At 42.8% G+C, this 22,426-nt stretch overlaps 1 protein-coding gene across 4 annotated transcripts in view; it reads left to right on the top strand.

Moving 5' to 3' along the window:
• Nucleotides 1-8,952, top strand: part of KIF25 (kinesin family member 25) — a 42,404-nt gene extending 33,452 nt beyond the window's left edge. For all 4 annotated transcript variants that reach the window (XM_028723919.2, XM_077925816.1, XM_077925814.1 and 1 more), the window contains 4 exons: nt 1,562-1,716; nt 2,282-2,485; nt 5,812-5,967; nt 7,344-8,952. In XM_028723919.2, coding sequence (XP_028579752.2) covers nt 1,562-1,716; nt 2,282-2,485; nt 5,812-5,967; nt 7,344-7,501 — 673 coding nt within the window. In that variant the 3' untranslated portion in view covers nt 7,502-8,952. The remainder of the gene's footprint in view (nt 1-1,561; nt 1,717-2,281; nt 2,486-5,811; nt 5,968-7,343) is intronic.
• The last annotated feature ends 13,474 nt before the right edge of the window (nt 8,953-22,426 follow it).

The following is a 22,426-nucleotide window of genomic DNA, read 5'->3' as shown; positions in this document are numbered from 1 at the left end:
GTGAAAGGGAGCTGCCTTTGAAATAAGAGCCAGTTCTTTCTTTTATAGATTGAGCAATCTGTAATACCGGTCAAGGGGTATTGAGTCCCATGTGGCAGATGCTTTTCATGCTGTCTTCAAGCTGCTGATTTTGCATGCAGGCAACTGTATACAGCACCCTTAAACTGAAGTGTCTGAGAGTTGAGGGGAGAGGTACCTCCTCCTCCAGAAATGAAAATAGGACACTGACTTCCTCAGAGGAGGGTCTTCCTTCCATCTTCCTTCCCTTGAGAAAAAATGAAATTCTGTTAAAAACATAGAATTTCTCTTTCTAAATGTTGGTGTGCTGTCAGTTTCTCAATGACATTTCTTCCTTCTTGGGTATTATTAGGTATTCAGATGATATTTTGGACATATGAATAGCTAAGTCTCACTACATAGGTAAAAAATAGAATAATTCCTTCCAGTAGCACCTTAGAGACCAACTAAGTTTGTTATTGGTATGAGCTTTCGTGTGCATGCACACTTCTTCAGATACCATGCACACGAAAGCTCATACCAATAATAAACTTAGTTGGTCTCTAAGGTGCTACTGGAAGGAATTATTCTATTTTGTTTCGACTATGGCAGACCAATACGACTACCTACCTGTAACTAGTACTTAGGAAAAATTAGTTTAGAAAACAAATCTAACTAGGGCGAAGTCAGAAAAAGTGATGAGAAAAATCTGACCAGTTTTATTTGGGTTGGCATCCATGACAGAAGAGTGATGCTCTCTCCAGACTGAGATGCTAGTTTGTAGCTGGCAACACATCATACAAGATTATCTTTTTTTAACAGCCGACAGTCTCCATATAATTAGGTTGTTTCACAATGCCTGTTAAACCCTGCATTTCAGTTGGAGGTGCTGTGCATAATTCAAAGCAGGGAGGAAACAAGATGAACCACGCACTGCAATTCTTTTCGCATGTTTAGCGACGTCTGTTTCACCTTTAATCTCTCTCTGTGCCAGGTTCCCAGGACGAACAAAAATCCCGAGATTTCTTTTGAATACATACATTCATTCATCTTAGATGCAGAAATGGTTTTTTTGCATGGCATGTGCTTCCTTTTGAGCTTCTCAGAACTGGATTTCCTCGTCCTTGGTTAAATTAAATGAATACTGTTGTAGGAATGTTCTCAGAATTTGTGTTGCAAAAGATGGTTCCACTGTTATTAATCTAAATTACAGTTCTACAAAACTATAGTGTCTTGATGGACAATGAAAATATTCAAGATTGACACCTAAAACTGTCAAAATGTTATTCATAGTTACCCAGATGTTGTTTATCATTGAACATGATTGTTACAATTTACATCAAAGCATCAAGGTATAAAATTGACCCCTGTATCTTAATAACTTAGTTGTTTTACAAATGCACCATATAAAACATGCAGTTTTAGTATAGATGCTTTAGGTGGTGGTGGGGAAATGGAAACAATATTTAGGACAATATGAGACTCCTGGGGAAATGAGCACATCTGTACTCATGCTTAATTGCAGCATTTTTTAAAATCCTGCAAAAATGTTTTGTTTTGTAAGGCCTGTTGAAGATGCTGTGGAGTTTTTGGAACTAGTTAATAAGGGCTTACAACTGAGAGTCAAACACCCGACACTTGTCCACGCTCATTCCTCTCGTTCTCATCTTGTGATAACCTTGACAGTAACCACAAAGGCTGACTCAGAGGATAACTTGGGTAAGTTGCCTGTTTCTTGAATACCTCTAGGATTGTCATGGAAGCCACTACCCATACAAAGTATTTTCTTTGCTTTTACTTCATATCTAGCCTTTAAACCAGATCAGAAATGTAATTGGCTAGTCTGCTTTAATGCTGACATTGAATTCCAATCTGAAACTCGCTGCAACAATTTCCTATTATTTAAATTCAAGCTGGAGAAAAACCTGAGAGCACTGGCTAGGAGAAATTCTGGGACTAACATGTGGGTGCTCCTTCCTAGCTATACACTACATTGTATAGTGTACATCTTATGACTCCTGCTTTTCCAGTTTTAAGTTAGGTTTATTAAATTTATACCCCTCCTCTTCTTGTCAAAGGCCTAGACAGCTCATTTCTATAGAATTCCATCAAAAAATGGAACTATAATAAAATAATATTATAAACTGTTATAATTACTGGATCCACCCTTAGTCCTAACCCAGAAACTGAACTGAACAGATTCCCCACTCCTCCTGCATGTCTTACTTTGCTTCTGCAGGGTCAGAAATAAACTTTTCTCATTATTTTTCTTTCCTTCACCCAGCAACTCCCTGGGCAGGTGACCGTTCGAGTCCAAAGATGGGTAGAAAACATTTCCTCACTTCTCCTTGCTCAGTGAAAGATGACAAGCCCTCCTTTCCTTCTAGAGCTTCTTCTCCGACGCTGTTTTTCAATGAATCTACAGAAAAACTTAAGCGAATGAGAACGAAACTGCAGCTGGTGGATTTGGCTGGCAGTGAATGTGCTGGTAAAGTAACCTTTAGGACAAAACATTTTCACGCTTGTGAAGGTTGAAACCTACCTTGGGATCGGTTTGCATTGAGTAAATTTAGCTAGTGCATGTAGAAGCTGTGGACAACATGTTCCGCTCCAAGGACCACATCTGAAATGGATCTGGTTAAACTGTTAATGGCAGGCTGTGTGCCTGTTCGAGTGTGGACTGGTTACTTGAGATCCATAAAGTGCTTAGCCTGCAAATAACAGCTACAGAGCTCCCAAGTGGGGCTCCTAAACTTTATTAACATACCTTCAAGGTTTTGTTTAGTTACAATCTTTCTGATCTTTTGCTAAATTATCGTTGTGTTTTGGTGCATTCCATATCACACCAGAGTCATTCATTTGCCTTTTAACTCCCCTCTTCCATTTTTCCTAGAATCCACTGATGCCCTCTTTCCTGATCTTTAAAAGCTGGTCTGGGTAGAGGCCCTAGTACCAAATATTCCTTGAGTGCTCCCCACCCCTCCTAAATTGAGTATTTAGTTAGTAATTTACCAAATACCAGTGACATGTTGCATGAAAATTTGTAGCAGTTTCCGTCTCTAGAGGAAGTGTTTTGTATTCAAACCATAAAGGGGGAAATACTCCATTTTTAGGATGGATTCTCCATGGACTTCAAGGCGTCTTTGAAGCTTTGCCCCCAACACCAATAAACTAATTGGCACTGAAATCACTTATTCAGAAGATGTTGCTCTTAGCACTGTTCAACTGACAGGTGTCAGTCACCTGATATCATTATGGCATCAGGTGATGGGTGCAACCACACACCTGTCAGATTTGATCCTCAGGGCAGCTAAGTATCTGGCCCACAGTCAGATTCAGTTCCCAACCCCTGCAATACAATGAGGTTTCTTGGTTAGTTTTGGAGCAAAGTGGCATTTACTTTGTCCATTCGCAATGCACGCCATATACTCTTTGAACAGAGATTCTTCAGGCATCCTCACTTTTGACTTTCAGGCATCTTTCAAAAACTTTCTAGTGCCAAGAGGCCTTAGCAGTTGTTGTTGTTGTTTAAAAAAGAGTAGCCATTAATTTTAATTTTTGAACGGTATTGCATCGAACTGTTGTTTTGCCTAAATTTAAGGCCCAGCTCCTGACCGTCACTGATCTTGGAGCATTAGCAAAGGGGGCACTCAGTGACATAGCTGTTAAGAGGGGCCTGAATTCCCCAGTTCCTCTCCTACCTTGATGCACAGTCACAGTTCAGCACAAAGTTTGTTCAGGCTGCTGCTTAATAGGTATTACCTTTCTGGTGCTAAACCACCTAGGAATGCCTGCAATTTAAAGCCCACAAATGATTTAAATACATCAAATATTTGTCCAGATCAACATAATTCAGTGTGGCTTCTTCAGCCTCCTTATGAAAAACAATACCAGGAGGGATGTTGATGCATCCTGTAAGCAATTTCCTGTTTTCTTTGGCTCCCTCCCCCATGCTTTCTTCCTCTTCAAATGCAGTCCTTTCAGAAACCTGATTATTTATTTCCTAAAGGACAAGCTTCCTTACCAAGAAAAGCCTCTCAGTCAAATGCAACATTCCAGAAATAATGTTTTGAAAACTGAACCTATGTTATGAAAGAGCTCTTTACGTTGCTGCCAAGAGTTCTTTTCACTGGTCACATTAAAAAAAAACAACTATTAAAAGATACACATATTATTTGTTGTGGGTGTTAAAGCTTTCTTCTACTCCCCCCCCCCCCTTTAGCCAATATATAGTTGAGCAATCCTGTGATGTTTCCACTGCTTCTTGAGGGCAACTATTTGCTGGTCTGTTCTTTTGAAAGACCAGATCTCCAGGTGGCACCACTCGGCATCATTAATGAACTGCAGTGATTATCGCCAATTTGTCTCCGCTAATATTTTACATAATAAATAGGTTAACACCGCAATCCTAAGCATGTTTATTCAAAATTAAATCCATCTGTGTTCAGTGGGACTCACTCCCAAGTTTAGAATTGTAGCCTAAACTCTGTTCAATTTCTGGAGGACATTTTTTTGCTTGGATAAAATCACATCAGCTTTTCCGTTTAGACAACAATGGTACAGGTTAAGTACTTAATTCGTTCTGGAGGTCCGTTCTTAACCTGAAACTGTTCTTAACCTGAAGCACCACTTTAACTAATGGGGCCTCCTGCTGCCGCCGCGCCGCCGGAACACGATTTCTGTTCTCATCCTGAAGCAAAGTTCTTAACCTGAGGTACTATTTCAGGGTTAGCGGAGTCTGTAACCTGAAGTGTATGTAACCTGAAGCGTATGTAACCCGAGGTACCACAGTACAGTGGTACCTTGGGTTACGAACTTAATTCATTCTGGAGGTCCGTTCTTAACCTGAAACTGTTCTTAACCTGAGGTACCACTTTAGCTAATGGGGTCTCCCGCTGCCGCCGCACCAATGCCGTGCAATTTCTGTTCTCATCCTGAAGTAAAGTTCTTAACCTGAGGTACTATTTCAGGGTTAGTGGAGTCTGTAACCTGAAGTGTCTGTAATCCGAGGTACCACTGTATTTAATTTTAATGTGTCATCATCCTCAACTTGTGAGACTGGTATATATGTCTTATCAGAGTCAACATTGGTTTATTATTTATTTAAGATGTATACATGACGCTTTTCAGGTGAACGTCATGACGACTTACAAAAAAGCGTTAAAAAATATTAATTAAAACATAATAAAGCAGCCAAAAAAATGCAATGACTACAAAAGCTTTTTTTAAATACAGAAGGGAAAGTTTATTAATTTGTAGTGTATTTTTTGAAAGCTAGATCTCCTCCTTCAGTAGGGGAAGGAAAGACCTCGGCAGAAACACTATAAGCTAGATCAGGCTTCCTCAAATCCGTCCCTCCAGATGTTTTTGGCTTACAACTCCCATGATCCCTAGCTAGCAGGACCAGTGGTCAGGGATGATGGGAATTGTAGTCTCAAAACATCTGGAGGGCCGAATTTGAGGAAGTCTGAGCTAGATGGTGAGCGGCTCTCTAAGCATGTCTGTCTTTTCTTTCCATATCTGTAATTCCTCCCCTCAGGAAAAATGGTCCTTGGGTATCCCTGTAGGTTGTGGGAGGGAAAGGTCAATTCAGCTGAAACAGGTTTTGTTTTATTTTAAGTGGGTTTGTCCCATGTTGTCAGTGCCAACTTTCACCCCTTGTGAATGTATTAAAATAAAATGAAGTTGACCTGGTAGAATCACTTCAAAAAATAATGAGAACCTCTGTATGAGAAGTGTACTGTATATCCAGGTGTCTGGAAGCATGGAGTTGTGCTTGTTCTCACTGCTCTGTTTTCTTTTCCTGTGCACTAGGCATGTCTGGTGTGACCGGGTCAGTCCTGAGAGAGACATCCTTCATTAACCGCAGCTTGTCTGCTTTGGCTGATGTGCTTGGAGCCATATCAGAACAGCGCTCTCATGTGCCATATCGAAACAGCAAACTTACCCATTTACTTCAGGATTCCATAGGTGAGGAGAGCTGGCTTTAATAACTCCTGCGTTCAGCCTTTCTTCCATTCAGTTTGAAATTCATCTGTGTGAGATATTTATCACCTTGATCTTAAATTCAAGAAACCCAGATGGTGATAAAACAGGATGCTGAGTCAGAGGTCTTCTGGCTTTGGGGTGTGCTTTCCTCCCTGCTTAAGCATGACTCTTCAAACTTTGGCAGCTATGCAGCAAGCACGCATTCACCAGGTAAAGATTTGTCCACCACTGCATTGCATTGGTGAGGAAAGCTGCACCTGTTGAAGGTTTACCTGTTTGGTACCTACTAAAGACATGGAAGCCTTTCCACACATGCCAAAAATTAGCATATGCATATTCTATCTATTTGGCTGTTTCTTTATCTTGTGCACAAGCCCTTAATTAGGCCAAAGAACTTGAACTGAGAAAAGGACTGAAGTAACTATACTCAGGTTGAAACAAGCCCAAAACAGTGCTTGTGTGAACTGAGATGTGCATGTGTAACCACCTTTCATTACTAGGCATACATGTTTTTCTATCCTGCTCCTGAAAAATGTGAAATTATGAATAAATTTATAATTTCATGAGGTGAGAACACAATGAAAAGCGTCCTCTCAAATTTAAAATGTGATTATCAGGAAACCTGGGTTCACTCAAACTTTTGAAAGAGTGTCGCCTTTGGCATGTTCCTTAAATCCAGCAAAGTTCTTTATTTAACTTTATACTTAAGCTGCTATTTCCCCTGCCCACACCATTTGTGGGACCAGCCTTATTAAAAGACACAACCCAGCAATTTCCACTAGGTCTACGGCTTCCATTACGAGGCCCCTGGAATTTAATCTTTGCACTCTGATTCGGAGGTGTACAATTTTCTCACAAACCTTACTATCTCTTCTGCCAACACTCCCCTGCAGATGCAGACACCTACAAATACAGTCATATAGATATGAAAGAGCTGCCTTTGTTTCTGCATACACCAATATTGTTCTGCCCCTGGAATCTTCTTCCTCGAATGCAGTCATTTTCTGTGCATGCCATTGTGGCTGGCCTCCTAGCCATTTCAGTCATCTTCCAGCTAGAAATATGTCTTTGGGGAAACCTGCACTCCTGCAAATTTTATCGAATGAGCCCCCATGTAAAAAGAAAAGGGTGGGTGCACTTCTTACATTGGGATTCACATAGATAATCATGCCAGAGTAAATTATGGCCTTGCACAGCAGCTTACTTAAAAATAGTGTTTATTTAGCCCTTCCAACCCTACCCTAAATAAATGCTTTGCCTTGTGAAATGGACAAGATCCACTCTGGTTAGCATTTTGCAATTTATTGGAAAAAAAATCTGTGAATATGTATCTGTGATGTCTTGTTTGTTCTTCTTAGGGGGCGATGCGAAGTTGCTGGTGGTGCTGTGTGTCTCCCCCAGCCAAAAGTATATCACAGAGTCACTGCAAACCCTGGGTTTCGGATCTCGCGCACGGCAAGTTCAGAGAGGGCACACAAAGAAAAGAAACCAACCAGCGCTGAGCAAGTCCAAATAAGAAACACGACTCCTGTGGATTGAAGCATTATTAATGAGTTCCTCAGACTGAAATGTATCTTGTTGTCATAAAGCTGAAAACTGCCAGTTAAAATAAGCACTCCATATTGGCAAGCCCTAAAATTGCTTGGCAGTGTGTCTTTGTTCCAAGAATAATTGCATGAGTTAACAAACAGCTACCACTAAGGGTAGATGAGCATGTCTATCATTCCTTTTTGGGAGAGCAGTGGGATGATAATGTTTTACAAGGCAAATCATTTTGGAATAGCAAAACAAGGGCAGAACCCCCCACGGCTGAAATCTCTGTTACTTAGTGCTGCTAGCTAACAAAGCAGAGCGACAGGAGAATGCCAGACACATTGCGGTGCACAGTGGGTGGCATCTACCATGAAGAATTCAATCAGGCTAGCTGCTACAACCCCTAGATCACTTCCCGTTTGGACCCCAAGTGTATATATGTGAAGTTAGGATTTTTTGTCCCTGTGTACAACGCTTGACAATTGCTTATTCTGAATCACACCTGCCATTCTAATTACAATTCACCCAGGTTGGAGATATCCTTTTGGAGCTCCTCACAATCTCTTTTTTTTTTAACCACCCCAAACAGTTTGATATTACCAGCAAACTTGGCTACTTCACTGCTCACTGCCAACATAAGTAAGGAAATCTGTTGTGTAATTTCCCTTGGCAGTGAGCACAGGGGAGTAAACATTTGCCTGGATATTTTTATTAAGGAGAAAACACTTAATTAAAATTCAGCTTCAGAAGAGAGAATATTCCTGCTCAGAGCTTTACAACATATCAGGGTCTCAAGTGATTTTTTAAAATATTTTGGTCACAAAATAAATTGGCTGTAATTTCCTCATGTCTAATTTCCTTAATCTGATTTAAGGATACTTTGACATCTTGGATAATAAGGACATTGTTGCTGAGTTGCCACAAGGGGCTAGTCCAGGGATGAGGAAACTCAGGCCCCTCCAGACCTCGCTGTATGACCTCTGGGAGGTTTCCCAGGTCATGTTTTTTGTTTGCTTGCTTGCTTAAATTTTTATCGTGCCCTTCTTCCAAGAATCACAGGGTAGTTTACAATATAAAAACACAAAAATACATAGTATAGTAGTCAGCAAAAACAATAACAACCACACCACCTTTTAGTGTGTGTGTGTGTGTGTGTGTGTGTGTGTGTGTGTGTGTGTGTGTTTGCCTGCCTGTAACATGTCCTTGAACTCTTGCTTTTCTGTAAGAAAGATGGAAGTCTGCATGGAAACCTCTGACTGCTTTTGTGTAGTTGTACTGTGCAAAGGTAAGGGTCACATCCATTGTTATGTCCACTTTTGCATCTGGCTCTTCCCACCACTGTTATGTGGTTCCCTACCCCTGGATTAGTCCATATCACATGCCACTTCTCTCCATATGGAGTCACATGGACAAAAATAAATGATGTTGGCCATATATGACCATCTGATTCACAGGTTGCATTTGGTGACATGACAGTCGATGAACCAAGGACTGCATCAGTAACCAGAATGTATTAAATGTATGAAATTAATCTTTCCATAATCAGAATCGTCATGACAACTCCATGAGGTTGGTTAGATGAAGGGTGGGGATTGGCCTAAGGCAAGTATCACAGCTATACCGTATTTTTCGCTCTGTAAGATGCACCAGACCACAAGACGCACCTAGTTTTTGGAGGAAGAAAACAAGAAAAAAAAAATTCTGAATCTCAGAAGCCAGACCAGCAAGAGGGATTGCTGCGCAGTGAAAGCAGCAATCCCTCTTGCTGTTCTGGCTTCTGGGATAGCTGCGCAGCCTGCATTCGCTCCATAAGACGCACACACATTTCCCCTTACTTTTTAGAAGGGAAAAAGTGAGTCTTATAGAGCAAAAAATACAGTATGTGATTTTATTCTCCTTGATCCAAATCTGTCATTCAGTTCACACGGTGCTCAAAGCAGAACATCACCTGATACCATTTTAACATTTCTGTAGCAACTTTCAGCAAGAGAACCACCAAATCCTTCTGTATGTTGGGTTGCACATTTGTGGCAAGGAGAGAATTGGCAGAAACAGGCAATAAGCTCTCCCTGCCTAAGTACTTTCTGCTGCCATCTTTTCTGCACATGGTGATTTAGAGCATGTGGACAATATGACGGCAGGGAAACAGTACTAAGCAACTTTAAAGATCAAGAGATTCGGTGGTATGTGGTGGGACTTTAATAACATCTCATTTGTTTTATGTTCTGTTTTAATGCTCTATGGAGGCCCATGATTCATTCTTTTAAAAAAATATTTTAAAAAACGCCTCAAGTGATCACAACTGCCTCCAGACTTGGGATAGAGGTCATTGGCGGGTCGCTGCAAGGAGACTTAAATTGCAGTTTGCCGACCCAGAAGGCTGGAGCTTATAGCACTCCAAGTCTCTTAACCTTCTTGAGCATAAATATTTACCCAGAAATTTTATAGCATGCTCCAATTGGAATTTCACCCTTCAACATGTACCAGCTGCTGCATTATGCAGGGAGCTGTATGTGGTATGGTCTCTGACCTTTTGGAGTGTTTGAATTGCGGTGACATGAATGTACACCGCAATGTAAGGAATGGCTGCCTACCTCAAATACAAGTATACATGTAAGCATACCTGTAGTCTCAAGAAAGTGTGCAAAGGTTGCCATTTCCCCATAATTCCAATGAACGTAGCATGCATAGCACTGAAGAGGAATAGACAACATTTTGGCAGATTCTCTGGATCACAAACAAGCACATTTCGCTACTTAAGAGTTTTTCTTTTTGTCTAATGGTGACTCCTTTGTTATGCCCTGGGTCGAAACATTCCTCCTCCCCTCAGTCTATTTCTAGCCAGTAAGATATTTCAAGAGAAAAGTTTCAAAATATGGGCATTGCCTGCTTAAATCTCAGGAGCGTTATAACTCTCTCATTCACACTCTGGGCTGCTGAAATGCCCACTTTGCTTGTGGTTGCTCCAAGAGATGCAACAACTCTCTAGACCACGTGGCTGTCTCAGGCAGTCTTTGTGTGGCTTTGATGTCTTGGTGTGAACGGCCCAGCTAGGCGTGAGTGAGTGTTTTTTTTCTCTCCTCCTTTAGCCCTGCTGATGGTGTACCTATTTTTATCCTGGGATGAAAGGCTTAATCTTTCTTCCACTAGATTATCACCTCCAGCATCTGTTCTGCTTCACTTGCTTCTTCTTACAATGGGACTGGGATACCTACAATCGTCTGCTAGCACTGTGCTGTGTGCAAGATTTCTTCAGAGCGACAATGCAAGCTGCCATTTCTGCCTCTTCCCATCACGATTCAGCCATTTGCAAAGGAATGCAAAAGGCCAAAATGTGATGTTGGGGGGGGGGGGGAATGTAGCATCTTGAGAAGTTTGAGCCTCTATTAATAGCTCTTCTGAATGAAATGATGCAGGCGGTGCCTGATGGAATGTCAGAAGTGACAGGACTCCAGGGTTGGTTGGTACTTGTTGTTGTTGTTTATAGTCATTTAGTCGTGTCCGACTCTTCATGACCCCATGGACCAGAGCACGCCAGGCACTCCTGTCTTCCACTGCCTCCCGCAGTTTGGTCAGACTCATGTTCGTAGCTTCGAGAACACTGTCCAACCATCTCGTCCTCTATCGTCCCCTTCTCCTTGTGCCCTCCATCTTTCCCAACTTCTGGGAGTCTTCTCTTCTCATGAGGTGGCCAAAGTATTGGAGCCTCAGCTTCAGGATCTGTCCTTCCAGTGAGCACTCAGGGCTGATTTCCTTAAGAATGGAGAGGTTTGATCTTCTTGCAGTCCATGGGACTCTCAAGAGTCTCCTCCAGCACCATAATTCAAAAGCATCAATTCTTCGGCGATCAGCCTTCTGATGGTTGGCACTATGCACCCCATAATATGCAGATGTTTTAGATTTGCATACTATAGTTGTTTAGGGAAGTTTTTAATATTTAATGCTGTATTGTTTTTAACACTCAATTGGGAGCCGCCCAGAGTGGCTGGGGAAACTCAGCCAGATGGGCGGGGTATAAATAAATTATTATTATTATTATTATTATTATTATTATTATTATTATTATTAAGCATAGAACATAAATTTCATGGGCATAGATTGTGCAGTGTGTTTATGTGTAGGGTATAAACTGACCTGAAGGCAGAACTCCAGAAACAGAAGGGCAGTAACATAGTATTTCACCAAGTGGCAGTTTCTACTTAAATTGTAGCGTACAAAGATCAGTGTATTTTAGGCTTGCTGAGCCAAGGTTGCATGGGGGACCCAGAAGTGATGGGATGTCTCCAGCGATTTCTGGATCCAGTGTGGTGTCCTGGTCAGAGTGTTGGACTAGGACCTGGAAGGCCAGGGTCCAACTCTCCACTCAGCTGTGAAGCTCCCAGGATGACACTTTCAGCTGAATTTACCTCACAGGGTTGTTGTGAGGACAAAACAGGGAAGACAAGAACTATATATGCCACCTTGAGCTCCTTGGAGGAAAGGAGGAATATAGCTGCAATTAATGCATCATGACTTAACTAGTGGGCCAGTTTTGACTGGGCAGGAGCAAAGCAGACATAGAGGATTCCCTATTTTCCACAGACTCCTGTTGAAGATGGGGTACATGCTTGAGCAGAATCGCCTACACTTGTGTCTTAAGTCCATAAAAGATCCCAGTGGAACTCACATAAGCAAAATGAGGTGGAACTCAACTAGAGTAGATGTGACTGAATGCTGGACATATGCATAAAGTCAAAGACAAATGTCAGGGCAGAATTCTCTGGTTGTGTTGGAGTGTAGTCTGAGCCTAAATGATACTGGCACATGCTATATGTGGAATGAGTCATATACTATGGCTCACTATTTATCCAATAGCACCCTGGAATTCTGATAAGGAAAAAGGTTTTACCAATACCCGAAATGGGCTGGAGTTTTAAGGTGCTTGTCGGTGCTGCTCCAAACCATTAATTCACATGGATGTGCTTCTATCAACTCTGTGCACATGTGTTGTCCATCTGTCTTCTATGGGAAGGGGTTTCTAATCCTACATTCATTCATACCAAGGTATCACTAGAGCACTGTACATTGACAAAAATTTGAAGAGTTGCTGTCACTCAGAATAGATCACATCAGGTTTGATGGAGCAATGGTCTGATTCCATGGGTCTATTTGGAACCTACTGTTGCCTGTTTGGATTAAATAGTCTCTTGGTCCTTACAAGTTTTTGTGTTCAGGAAACTACTACAGCTGTAGCAGGTTTTGTACACTATTTTACTGCCTCTGTCCTTCAGGCAGCATCTCCTTCCAATATCCTAGCTCTGAATTTACTGTCCTATTATTACTTGGTAGCTACTGCTAAACGGCTCGTGGTTTGAAGCGCTTTACACCTCTTGTCTGTTTTCTGTTGCTCCTCTTTCCACCCTCCCATTCCGACTCTTTGTTCAGAGTTACTAGCACTAAGAAAAAGAAAAAGCCCTTAGACATTGGAACTTGTGCCAATGCTTTGAAGATGGAATGGAACAAGAAGTTAAAAGGAAGTTTCCTTTTCAGAGAATATTTTTAAATGATCATAGGTCTTTCTGGTGGATTTCTTCACTAGACAACACAGTAGCCTGATCCCAGAGTATAAGTGTTTGCAATTGTGATGTCGACAGTCGCCCTCCAGTCCACCCTACCATTACATATTAATTATGCCCCAGGCCTTCATTATGACCCTTCTGGATGCAGTAAGCTGGTCTACACAATCTGCTTTGGACGTGCATCAAACTGCTCTAGTGGCTTTCATCTTTGCCTGCAATCCAATTGTCTGACAACGCTCCAAGCATTATGTTGAGCAGAAGGCCGGTTGCCCTCGAGAAGATTCTCTGGGGGAGGGGAAACCCTACATGAAAAGTAAGTCCTCTTTAGGGATGGTTAATGCACGTGAAGGGACGCGGGTGGCGCTGTGGGTAAAAGCTTCAGCGCCTAGGGCTTGCCAATCGAAAGGTCGGCGGTTCGAATCCCCGCGGTGGGGTGCGCTCCCGTTGCTCGATCCCAGTGCCTGCCAACCTAGCAGTTCGAAAGCACCCCCGGGTGCAAGTAGATAAATAGGGACCGCTTACTAGCGGGAAGGTAAACGGTGTTTCCGTGTGCGGCTCTGGCCCGCCAGATGCAGCTTTGTCACGCTGGCCATGTGACCCGGAAGTGTCTCCGGACAGCGCTGGCCCCCGTCCTCTTAAGTGAGATGGGCGCACAACCCTAGAGTCTGTCAAGACTGGCCCGTACGGGCAGGGGTACCTTTACCTTTAATGTACGTGAATGTATGTAGCAGAGACTCCTGCCACTCTGTAAAATAATAAAAGGAAAAGTTAGAAACAGAATACTTTGCTAATGGACTTTGGAGTGATCTAGCTTTAAGAAGTGCTTTGTGTTCAAGAGAAGTATATTAAACTTGCATTTGTCTTCCATCAACATAATAAGTGTTGGAATAAAAGCCCACTGATGTGTTTACAAATTCTGAGATTTTGAAACACCGGGGATTCTTTTTGTGTATTTTATACAAGCCTTTCAAATCAACCATAAACATTTCGTTATAGCTTTCCCCTACTTTCATGAGGGCTAGAGTCTTTGGAAGCATAAGCTGCACGCCTGATCCTTCCAACAGAAGCTCATCTGGCCGGCTTGTGACCACCCTCGTTGAGGGGATCGCATAAGCACTTCTAGGTGTTCAGTCAAGATCAAGACCAAGGAAGCCGACCGTTTGGTGCTTAATGAACGCAGAGCCCTCTCTTCATGGGCCAGTAACAATACTTTATTTTTCAGCACTAATTTAGCTTGAGCTGTGGAAGTGGGTTGCTTTGAAGTAAATTAGAAAGAGCTGTTTTATGTACTGGGGATTATTTGTAGTGCAAATGTTTAAGCAAGATTGGATCCAGCTGCTGAAGCCACATTGCATTCTGCTGTTAATCAGAGGACAGAGCGAAGCTGCCTCAACGAAAGCCAAGTGCATTGAGAAGCATCAACATAAGCAGAAAGTGATTCCCAAACCCACCAAGGATATATTCAAGCAAAATATAGGCAAGACTGGCATCAGAAATGGATAGAGTTGTCACTCCCCTCCTTTTTTACTGGCTCTGCTGCAGGTGATGCTTTTGTTAAAGGCACAAGATTGGGGCAATTAAACAAAATGCAGTTAGCATGAAATAAGCTGTATTTCTGGAGTAACAACTTCCAATGAAAACAAAATAGCCTTGATGAACTTACTAGCCATGAACTCAACTAGCCATGTCTATTTAGAAGTAAGTCCTATTGAATTCAGTGGGGTTAACTCTCAGATAAGTATGGCTAGGATTGCAATTTTAATGTTTGAATGCCAGACCTGAGTCCAAGAACCAGTGAATGAATTTATTTCCCTGGCTATCTAGGATTAGAAAATAGGGCTTGGTACCTACACTGGCCAACCCCACCCCACCCCGCTCCCAGCAGGACCATTAATTGATTGTCATAGCCAGTCACAAATTTTAGCTAATAGAGAAGTCAGGATGACCATAAGTAAAGATGAAAGTTTCTGCAGCCTGCCAACACAACTAGTCATGCCTCTCTTTTTTGGCCATTCAGTCAGAATGAAACAAAGCCACCACATAAGAAAGTTCAATAACAAATTTGGAGGGGGTGGGGGAGTGAAAACAAAAGCCATTGGAGAAGCAGCAGCTGTGACTAAATGCTTTAGGAGGAGTCACAGATCATCTGGAAAAAATGGACACTTCTAGTTTAGAATAGGAAACATTTGTGCATAGATAATAGAACTGCAGAGTCAGAGAGGAACTCAGAAATTTGCCCTGGACATGAGGCAACAAGGGAATCCGTCCAACATACAATCTTCCCTTCAAAAATCCCCTTCAACCACTTTAACACTAGGAGGGATGAGGGAAGGGAAAGCTCACAGAGATTGTGTGTGATGACTGATCTCTCTGGTGCAGATATTTTCAAAAGGGTAGCCCATAAATGCTCCTTCAGTGAGATTTGGGAGAATTAAGTTGTGGGACTGTAAGTCTTGAACAAACTGAATTAGCATTGCCTGGTCTTTCTCTTCTGCATATCAAAAACCCGATTTAAGATTCGTTTCATGCTGAATTTTTCACCAAGTGTTAAGCAGCAAGTGGCATGCACACAGCCCAATCAAGTCAAATGGCATATTGCTCAAGGCTGGCCACGTTACATTGACACCTGAAGCCCAAAATCCAGCGAGTGCTTCCCTCTCAGTCAGTAAAAACACAACAATGAATCAAATGACTCACAATTTGCTGCCCTGCCAATGATTACACTCAAAACGAGCCACCTTGTTCCTGACTCTGGAATGTAGCAGACATTTGCGGAAGGTGACCTTACTGCGGATAGGGATGTATCTTAACTTCCATGGAAGAAACTGCAGTTTGGGGAGAAGGAGGAAGCATGTTCAGGCATGCGTCTGAACATGTGAATGTTGTATCCCTGGACGGGAGGCAGGAGTTTGACATGCAAGCCCCATCTCCCAACTCTCCCATCTGCATTGCCTCACATGTTCAGTCCCCAACCTTCACTGTGTGCTCATGGTAGGTTTGAACTGGGAGGGGTGTGTGATCATATTTGCTTGGAAGGGAATAGACTTCTGTTTGGGGATGCCAATAAGGAGGCTCTGCATGTGTTCAAAGGAACACACAGACAAACCTCCTATAGTTTGTGGAAAGCTGGGTCTTGCAGGAGCACCTCTGCCTCCTGTCTACAGATACAGAGTTCATGCGCAGAGCCTGACTTGGATGAAAATCCCACTCAGCTCAGTGAGACTTACTTCTGAGTAATTCCACAGAGATTATAGGATGGTTCTCCACAGATTTAAAAATGATAAATTAAGATATAGAGATTAGGAACCGCATAGGGTTAGAAGGAAGACATAAAATTAATCAGGGTATCAAACCAGAAATCATGTACAGAGAAGAAAGTGAGAAATGAAAGAGAGAGAAAAGAGAAAAAAACAAGGAAAAGGCAAAGTGGGTTCTTACTGGAAATAAGTGTTTATAATATTATCGATGATGGTTTGTATTCCTTAAATAGTTGTATGTACTGGACAAGGTTTTTCGTGAGCTTTTCTTTGTTTCTATTTTATCTTTTTCATTTAGTTTTTTTAAATATTATTTTATTAGTTTTTTCCTCTTTTTTGTATTAAGAATAATGTGCTTTTTATTGCATCAATCAAATTGTAAATACAGTTAAAAAAATAAAGAATACTTGCACCACAACACAATTCATTTCCATTGATTTTTCAGTGGGTTTTAGTCATAACTAGCCTTGTGTGGATCAGACCATCGTATAGCACATAACAATGTTGTTATTACCAAGCTTCCAGCTCAAAGTCTATCACTGTTTCTGTTTTATAGGTTATATTGTTGTGTGATGTCTTGAGAGGACTTTGTCCACAAAGGTAGTCTTAAAAATGCTTAATAGAAATAAATGTGTGCTGCCTTTTCTGAATCCCAGAATGCTTCCCAAACTTTTATGATTGTTCATGTGCTGCTTGTGTAACCAGGAAAGCTCCTGAAGAAAGACAACCTTCCCTACCATGATGAAGCTAATGGCATATCATTTGCATTGCACCCGAGTGCCGGCAGTGAAAGGGTTATGTCACCACGGCTACCAATAAAAGACGCCATTTTTCCAAGGGACTTTCAGAGGTCAGCACCAGGGTGCTAGACTCTAAGAAGTTACAAGAGAAAGTTATTGGCACAGGAAGCAGACAGCATTAAACAATTTAAAGGCATTCTTGTGCCTCTGTGTTCTCTAATGAGGATTGATAACGGATGCCAGAAAGAGAGCCGTCTGTCTGTGTGAAGGGAGGACAAATACTGAAGTCAGCCCAAATCACAACTGAGAAACTGTCAGGATCGAGGGAGTCTGGCATTGCCTTCCAGAACATCTCAGAGATGAAAGGAGAGAACAATCTTTCCACTGGGAAACTTTTGATGTGGAATACAATATATTTCTAGGGTACAGGGTACTTTTTTTAAAAAAAGGGATAGCCTTTAAAAAGTATATTAAATCATCTAAAATTACCATTATTTATTTGCTTTTAAAAAATTTGAACTCTTTTCCTTTAAAAAGGTCAGACAATGTTATTAATAGGGTCAACTCAAAGATATTTTGCTGCCTAAAGTGAAGGATGAAATGCTGCTCCCCCTCCATGTACAGAAACTAGCCAGACTGGCAATTTAATCTTATTTCAGCACTAGCAGCTATGCAGCTGCCCACACAGGAGAATAGCTTGGGCACAGAATAGGCGATACAAAATCTGCCTTTGCCAGAGCCAGCTGCCTGGGACAAAGGACAAAATGGTGCATGCCAAAACTAAGGTTGCCATATCTGGTAAGAGGGTTTCCAAATCCATGTGGACATTAGATGGTCATACCCTCAAACAAGTACATAGATTTAAATACCTAGGGTTACTTACGGACGAAAAGCTTTCATGGAAACCCCACCTGGATGCAACCAAGTTATTATCTGCCTGCTCTACTGGACAGCTATTCAGGTTCTTCCATTTGAAAATTGGGGGAGGCAGTTCATCAATCCAGCCATCAAGATCTATGTGTCAAAGATCATTGCACAAATGCTTTGCGGGGCTGAGATCTGGGGAACTGGTATCAAATCTGAACTAGAAATCCAACTAGGTCTCCCCTCGATAAGAGCCAGAATCGATCTAGCCTACCTCAGATACTGGCACAGACTAAATGCCTCCAAGGACTACATTCCTACTCAGCTCTGCTGGTGAGAGTAACTAAGTGTCATGATAGTCTTAGGGCTTTACAATCTCCAAATGGAGGCACATTTAGCCCTCAGTCCACGTGATCTAAGAAATTGGATATTATTATTATTAGGCTAAGCACAGACTAGGGACATGGGTGGCGCTGTGGGTTAAACCACAGAGCCTAGGACTTGCCGATCAGAAGGTCAGCGGTTCGAATCCCCATGACGGGGTGATCTCCCGTTGCTTGGTCCCTGCTCCTGCCAACCTAGCAGTTCAAAAGCACATCAAGTGCAAGTAGAGAAATAGGTACTGCTCTGGCGGGAAGGTACACAGTGTTTCCGTGCGCTGCTCTGATTCGCCAGAAGCGGCTTAGTCATGCTGGCCACATGACCCGGAAGCTGTACGCCGGCTCCCTCGGCCAATAAAGCGAGATGAGCGCCGCAACCCCAGAATTGGTCACGACTGGACCTAATGGTCAGGGGTCCCTTTACCTTTACTAAGCACAGACTAAATGGAAAACACCTCAGTGCCACTCCATGCCCCTCATTGCAAGGGTTGCCAGAGGTAGGTGCTTCACTTTGTCTAATGGCTGTGCCAGCCCCTGTTGTTGCACTTCTGATAGGGTGAACCCTCCTGTTCCTGTTCTGCATGCACAGAAGAAGCCTTATTCTTCATAGTCTTCCTTTATATTTGTATGTGTGAGTGAGGATGTGCAAAATCCACCAGCATCTGAATTTGGGGAGTGGGAAGCTGCTGCCTGCCTGAATTTATGTGTGGTGGGTGGGCATTGGCCATGCCTACTGCCAGCATGTGGCCCTCAGAGTGGCAGCTGTCAATCCAGCCCTCATTGCCCCTGCCCTGGGAATTTAATACATGGTTTAATACTGCATGGTCCCCCCCCCCCCCCCGACAAGCCAAGGATAAAATCAGGGCTGCAAAGAGCAGGTGCTCAGCAAGAAAAATACGGAGCCTCTTCCTTCAGAAAATACCTGCGGTACACACCGGAATGCTGTTTTCAGTCACTGACTTGAATGAAGGTGATTTTAAATGGCCTTGATGAAAGCTAATGCACCATTAAAAACTATATAGCTTAGCCGTCAGGATCGCTAGTAGAGAATATATTTAAGATAAGATGGGGAGAATGGTCTAGACTCTAGACAGCTGTTATGTAATTCAAATATTCTGTACTGCACATGGTTTTTATAACAATGCTTTTCTCTCTCTCGTAAGCCTGTCTTCGATTACTTTTCAGACAGCCTAATTGCGTAACACAAAGCTTTGGATGTAACTTAGCATATTTCAGCTAGGGGTAGACAGATCAGTCTATTTGCAGTCCATGTGTTATTTTGTATAACTGCGTGATTGTTCATCTTTGAGCTGTTATTCAGACTGGAGAAAGGTCAGGATATAAGAATCTCAAAGAAATAAAATGAAATGTCACTTTCACTCATTCAAAAGTCCGTTTTAGGATTATCTGCTATTTAAAACAGCAACAAATCCTCATGAAAAACCACATTTAAATGCTATTCAAATAGATATGTGAGCATATTTTCTATAACAATACACCTTGCCAAATGATGTATTTTTTTCTAAAAAGACACCTTTTAAAATGTCTTTTTTATTTTTTGAGGCATGAGTAGCACAACAAAATTAGGAGAAGTGCAAATATCCTAAGGAAAATCATTTTCCAATCTGTACATAGGTTTGGGAAGTGTGCATCGGGATCTGTTTGTATCAGAATGTACACAGACCGAATTCCTCAAATGCCCCTAATGTCATCTGAGAACCTTACTGCTCCTGGCAAGGTTGTGTTTGTAGAGAGGCTGCAGACGATTTTAAAGATAAATGGGCACACACTTTGGGAGCTGTTCTAAGCAAAAGCAATTGCCCTTTCAAGCGAGAGCTACGCTTGATTATGCTCAGTGATAAACAGACAATGCCATTATGCAAGCAACCAGGGATCAGCAAACTTTTTCAGCAGGGGGCCGGTCCACTGTCCCTAAGACCTTGTGGGGGGCCAGACTATATTTTGGAAGAAAAAAAATGAACAAATTCCTATGCCCCACAAATAACCCAGAGATGCATTTTAAATAAAAGGACACATTCTACTCATGTAAAAACACGCTGATTCCCGGACTGTCCACTGGCCAGATTTAGAAGGCGATTGGGCCGGATCTGGCCCCCCGGGCCTTAGTTTGCCTACCCATGAACTAATCTATAGCAGGCTCCCCTATCTCACTCAAATGTCAGCCTACCCCACAAGAATGATGAGCAAAAGCAGCCGTTCACTTGCCATCTCCCAGATGAGGCCATACCTCAGGGGCAGAGAGCACATGCTTGCTGGTGTTGAGGTCCCTGGAGTGCTGCCTAAAGTTCCTGACCTGAGAAAGACCTCAGACTTCAGAGCATCGCTGCCAGAGTAGACCGTGTTCAGGTACAAAAGGGAAGGGGAACCTGTGGCTCTCCAGATTTGGTTGGACTCCAGCTCCCATCAGCCCTCACCAGGATGGTCAATGGTGATGGATGATGGGAGTTGGAGCCCAATTACCATCACCCAAAGATGGCAGAAGGGCCATTGGGTTGAGCCAAGCTACATTTCGAAGCAACACCAAATTTAAGGCAAGAGCAGCCAATGTGAAGCCTCTCAGATGCTGTTGGACTCCAAAACGTCCATTATCAGCCTCTGCCAACATGGTCAATGGTCAAGGAATGGCATCCCCAAACTTGGCCCTCCAGCTGTTTTGGGACTACAATTTCCATCATCCCTAGCTAACAGGACCAGTGGTCAGGGATGATGGGAATTGTAGTCCCAAAACAGCTGGAGGGCCAAGTTTGGGGGTGCCTGGTCAAGGATGATGGGGGTTGCAACACTTTTGCTACCCTGATCTTAGTGCTATAAGAGCCAGCCTCTTACACATTCTCCCTTCCTCTCTTCTGCTCTGGGGCAGCCTTGAGGTTGGAAGCAACTGCTTCTGTTTACAATGGACTTTGGTTTGCTACTCTGTAGGGACACATTGTGGTTTGTTTTATATATTGTTTGTCCGGACTCTTATTTTTGAACCTATGCTGACTTGACTGGATAAACCCAAGTTGAAACTATTGGCATTTCTGAGATTGGGCAGAAAGGCAAACTTTGGTTAGCTGAAAAAAACATGCCAGACATGAAGACAGGGGGAAGGAGCAGCCTTGTGCAGGTAACCCTAAACTGTAGTTTAATATTACACCCAAACACATTCTGGGAATGTAGCTTAATAAGTAGAGGAGCTACAGAAGCTCAGCGGTTTTGCCCAAATTGTGAGGGGGATCGGTGATGAGTTGTAGCTGATACTTACAAGGGAGCAGTGCTGAGGGTAGAGAGGGATGGGGTGGGATGCCATCCCAATTCTTTACAGGTGGACCAGTCTAGCCTAACCATTCCACTTTCGTTTTCTCCCACTTTGGAAGCATTCCGTTTTCTTCCAAGCTTAGGGTACTGCTTGGGAGCAAACCTTGTAGTACTAAATGGGGCTTACTTCTGACTAAACATGCTTAGGACTGGTTGCACAGTTCATCAACAAATGATCTGCTCCGCCTGTATATTTAAAATTCCGGTGACTGCAAAAGCAAAGGTCTAAGTCCCTGTTGAAATTTGCAGTGCGAAAGCAACTGCCTGTGGAGACAGATATTCTGAATTTGAATATTCTGAATATTTGGCTTATTGTGGCTGAAGTGTGTTAGCTGAGTTGAAACGAGCATCTGCTTCACTCACTCCCTGCTTTTTCCCCACCTCCTGCAGCTTCTGGTAATCTTGCTCCACACAGAACATAATGGTAAGCAGCTTCAATGGGGTGTGAGAGCAGGGGATGGCCCACTGTCATGAACTAGCAGGAAGACAGGGAGGAGGAAGAGAATTCCATTGAGGGGTGTAGCTGGGACTGGGACACACAGGGGAAGGAAGTACTCACAGGGTGATGAAGGGGCACAGGAACCAGAGTAGCAGGACCCATCATCAGAGCCAGAGGGGCCCCTGTCTCCACAAACACGGCAGGGTCTGAGGCATAGGGAGCAGTAGGCAGGGCACTCCAGGAGGCTGAGGCAAGCAAGGGCCCACAGCCCAGCTCCCTACCTGGCCAGGTGGGGCTCTGAGAGGAAGTTGTGATTCCTCAGCTGGAGTAGGCTCAGGTCAGGTGCGGGTCA

The sequence above is a fragment of the Podarcis muralis genome, chromosome 3, assembly GCF_964188315.1.
Source record: "Podarcis muralis chromosome 3, rPodMur119.hap1.1, whole genome shotgun sequence".
Lineage (NCBI taxonomy): Eukaryota > Metazoa > Chordata > Lepidosauria > Squamata > Lacertidae > Podarcis > Podarcis muralis.
The sequence above is the reverse complement of the archived record's forward strand: the minus strand, read 5'-3'. Positions and strand labels throughout refer to the sequence as shown.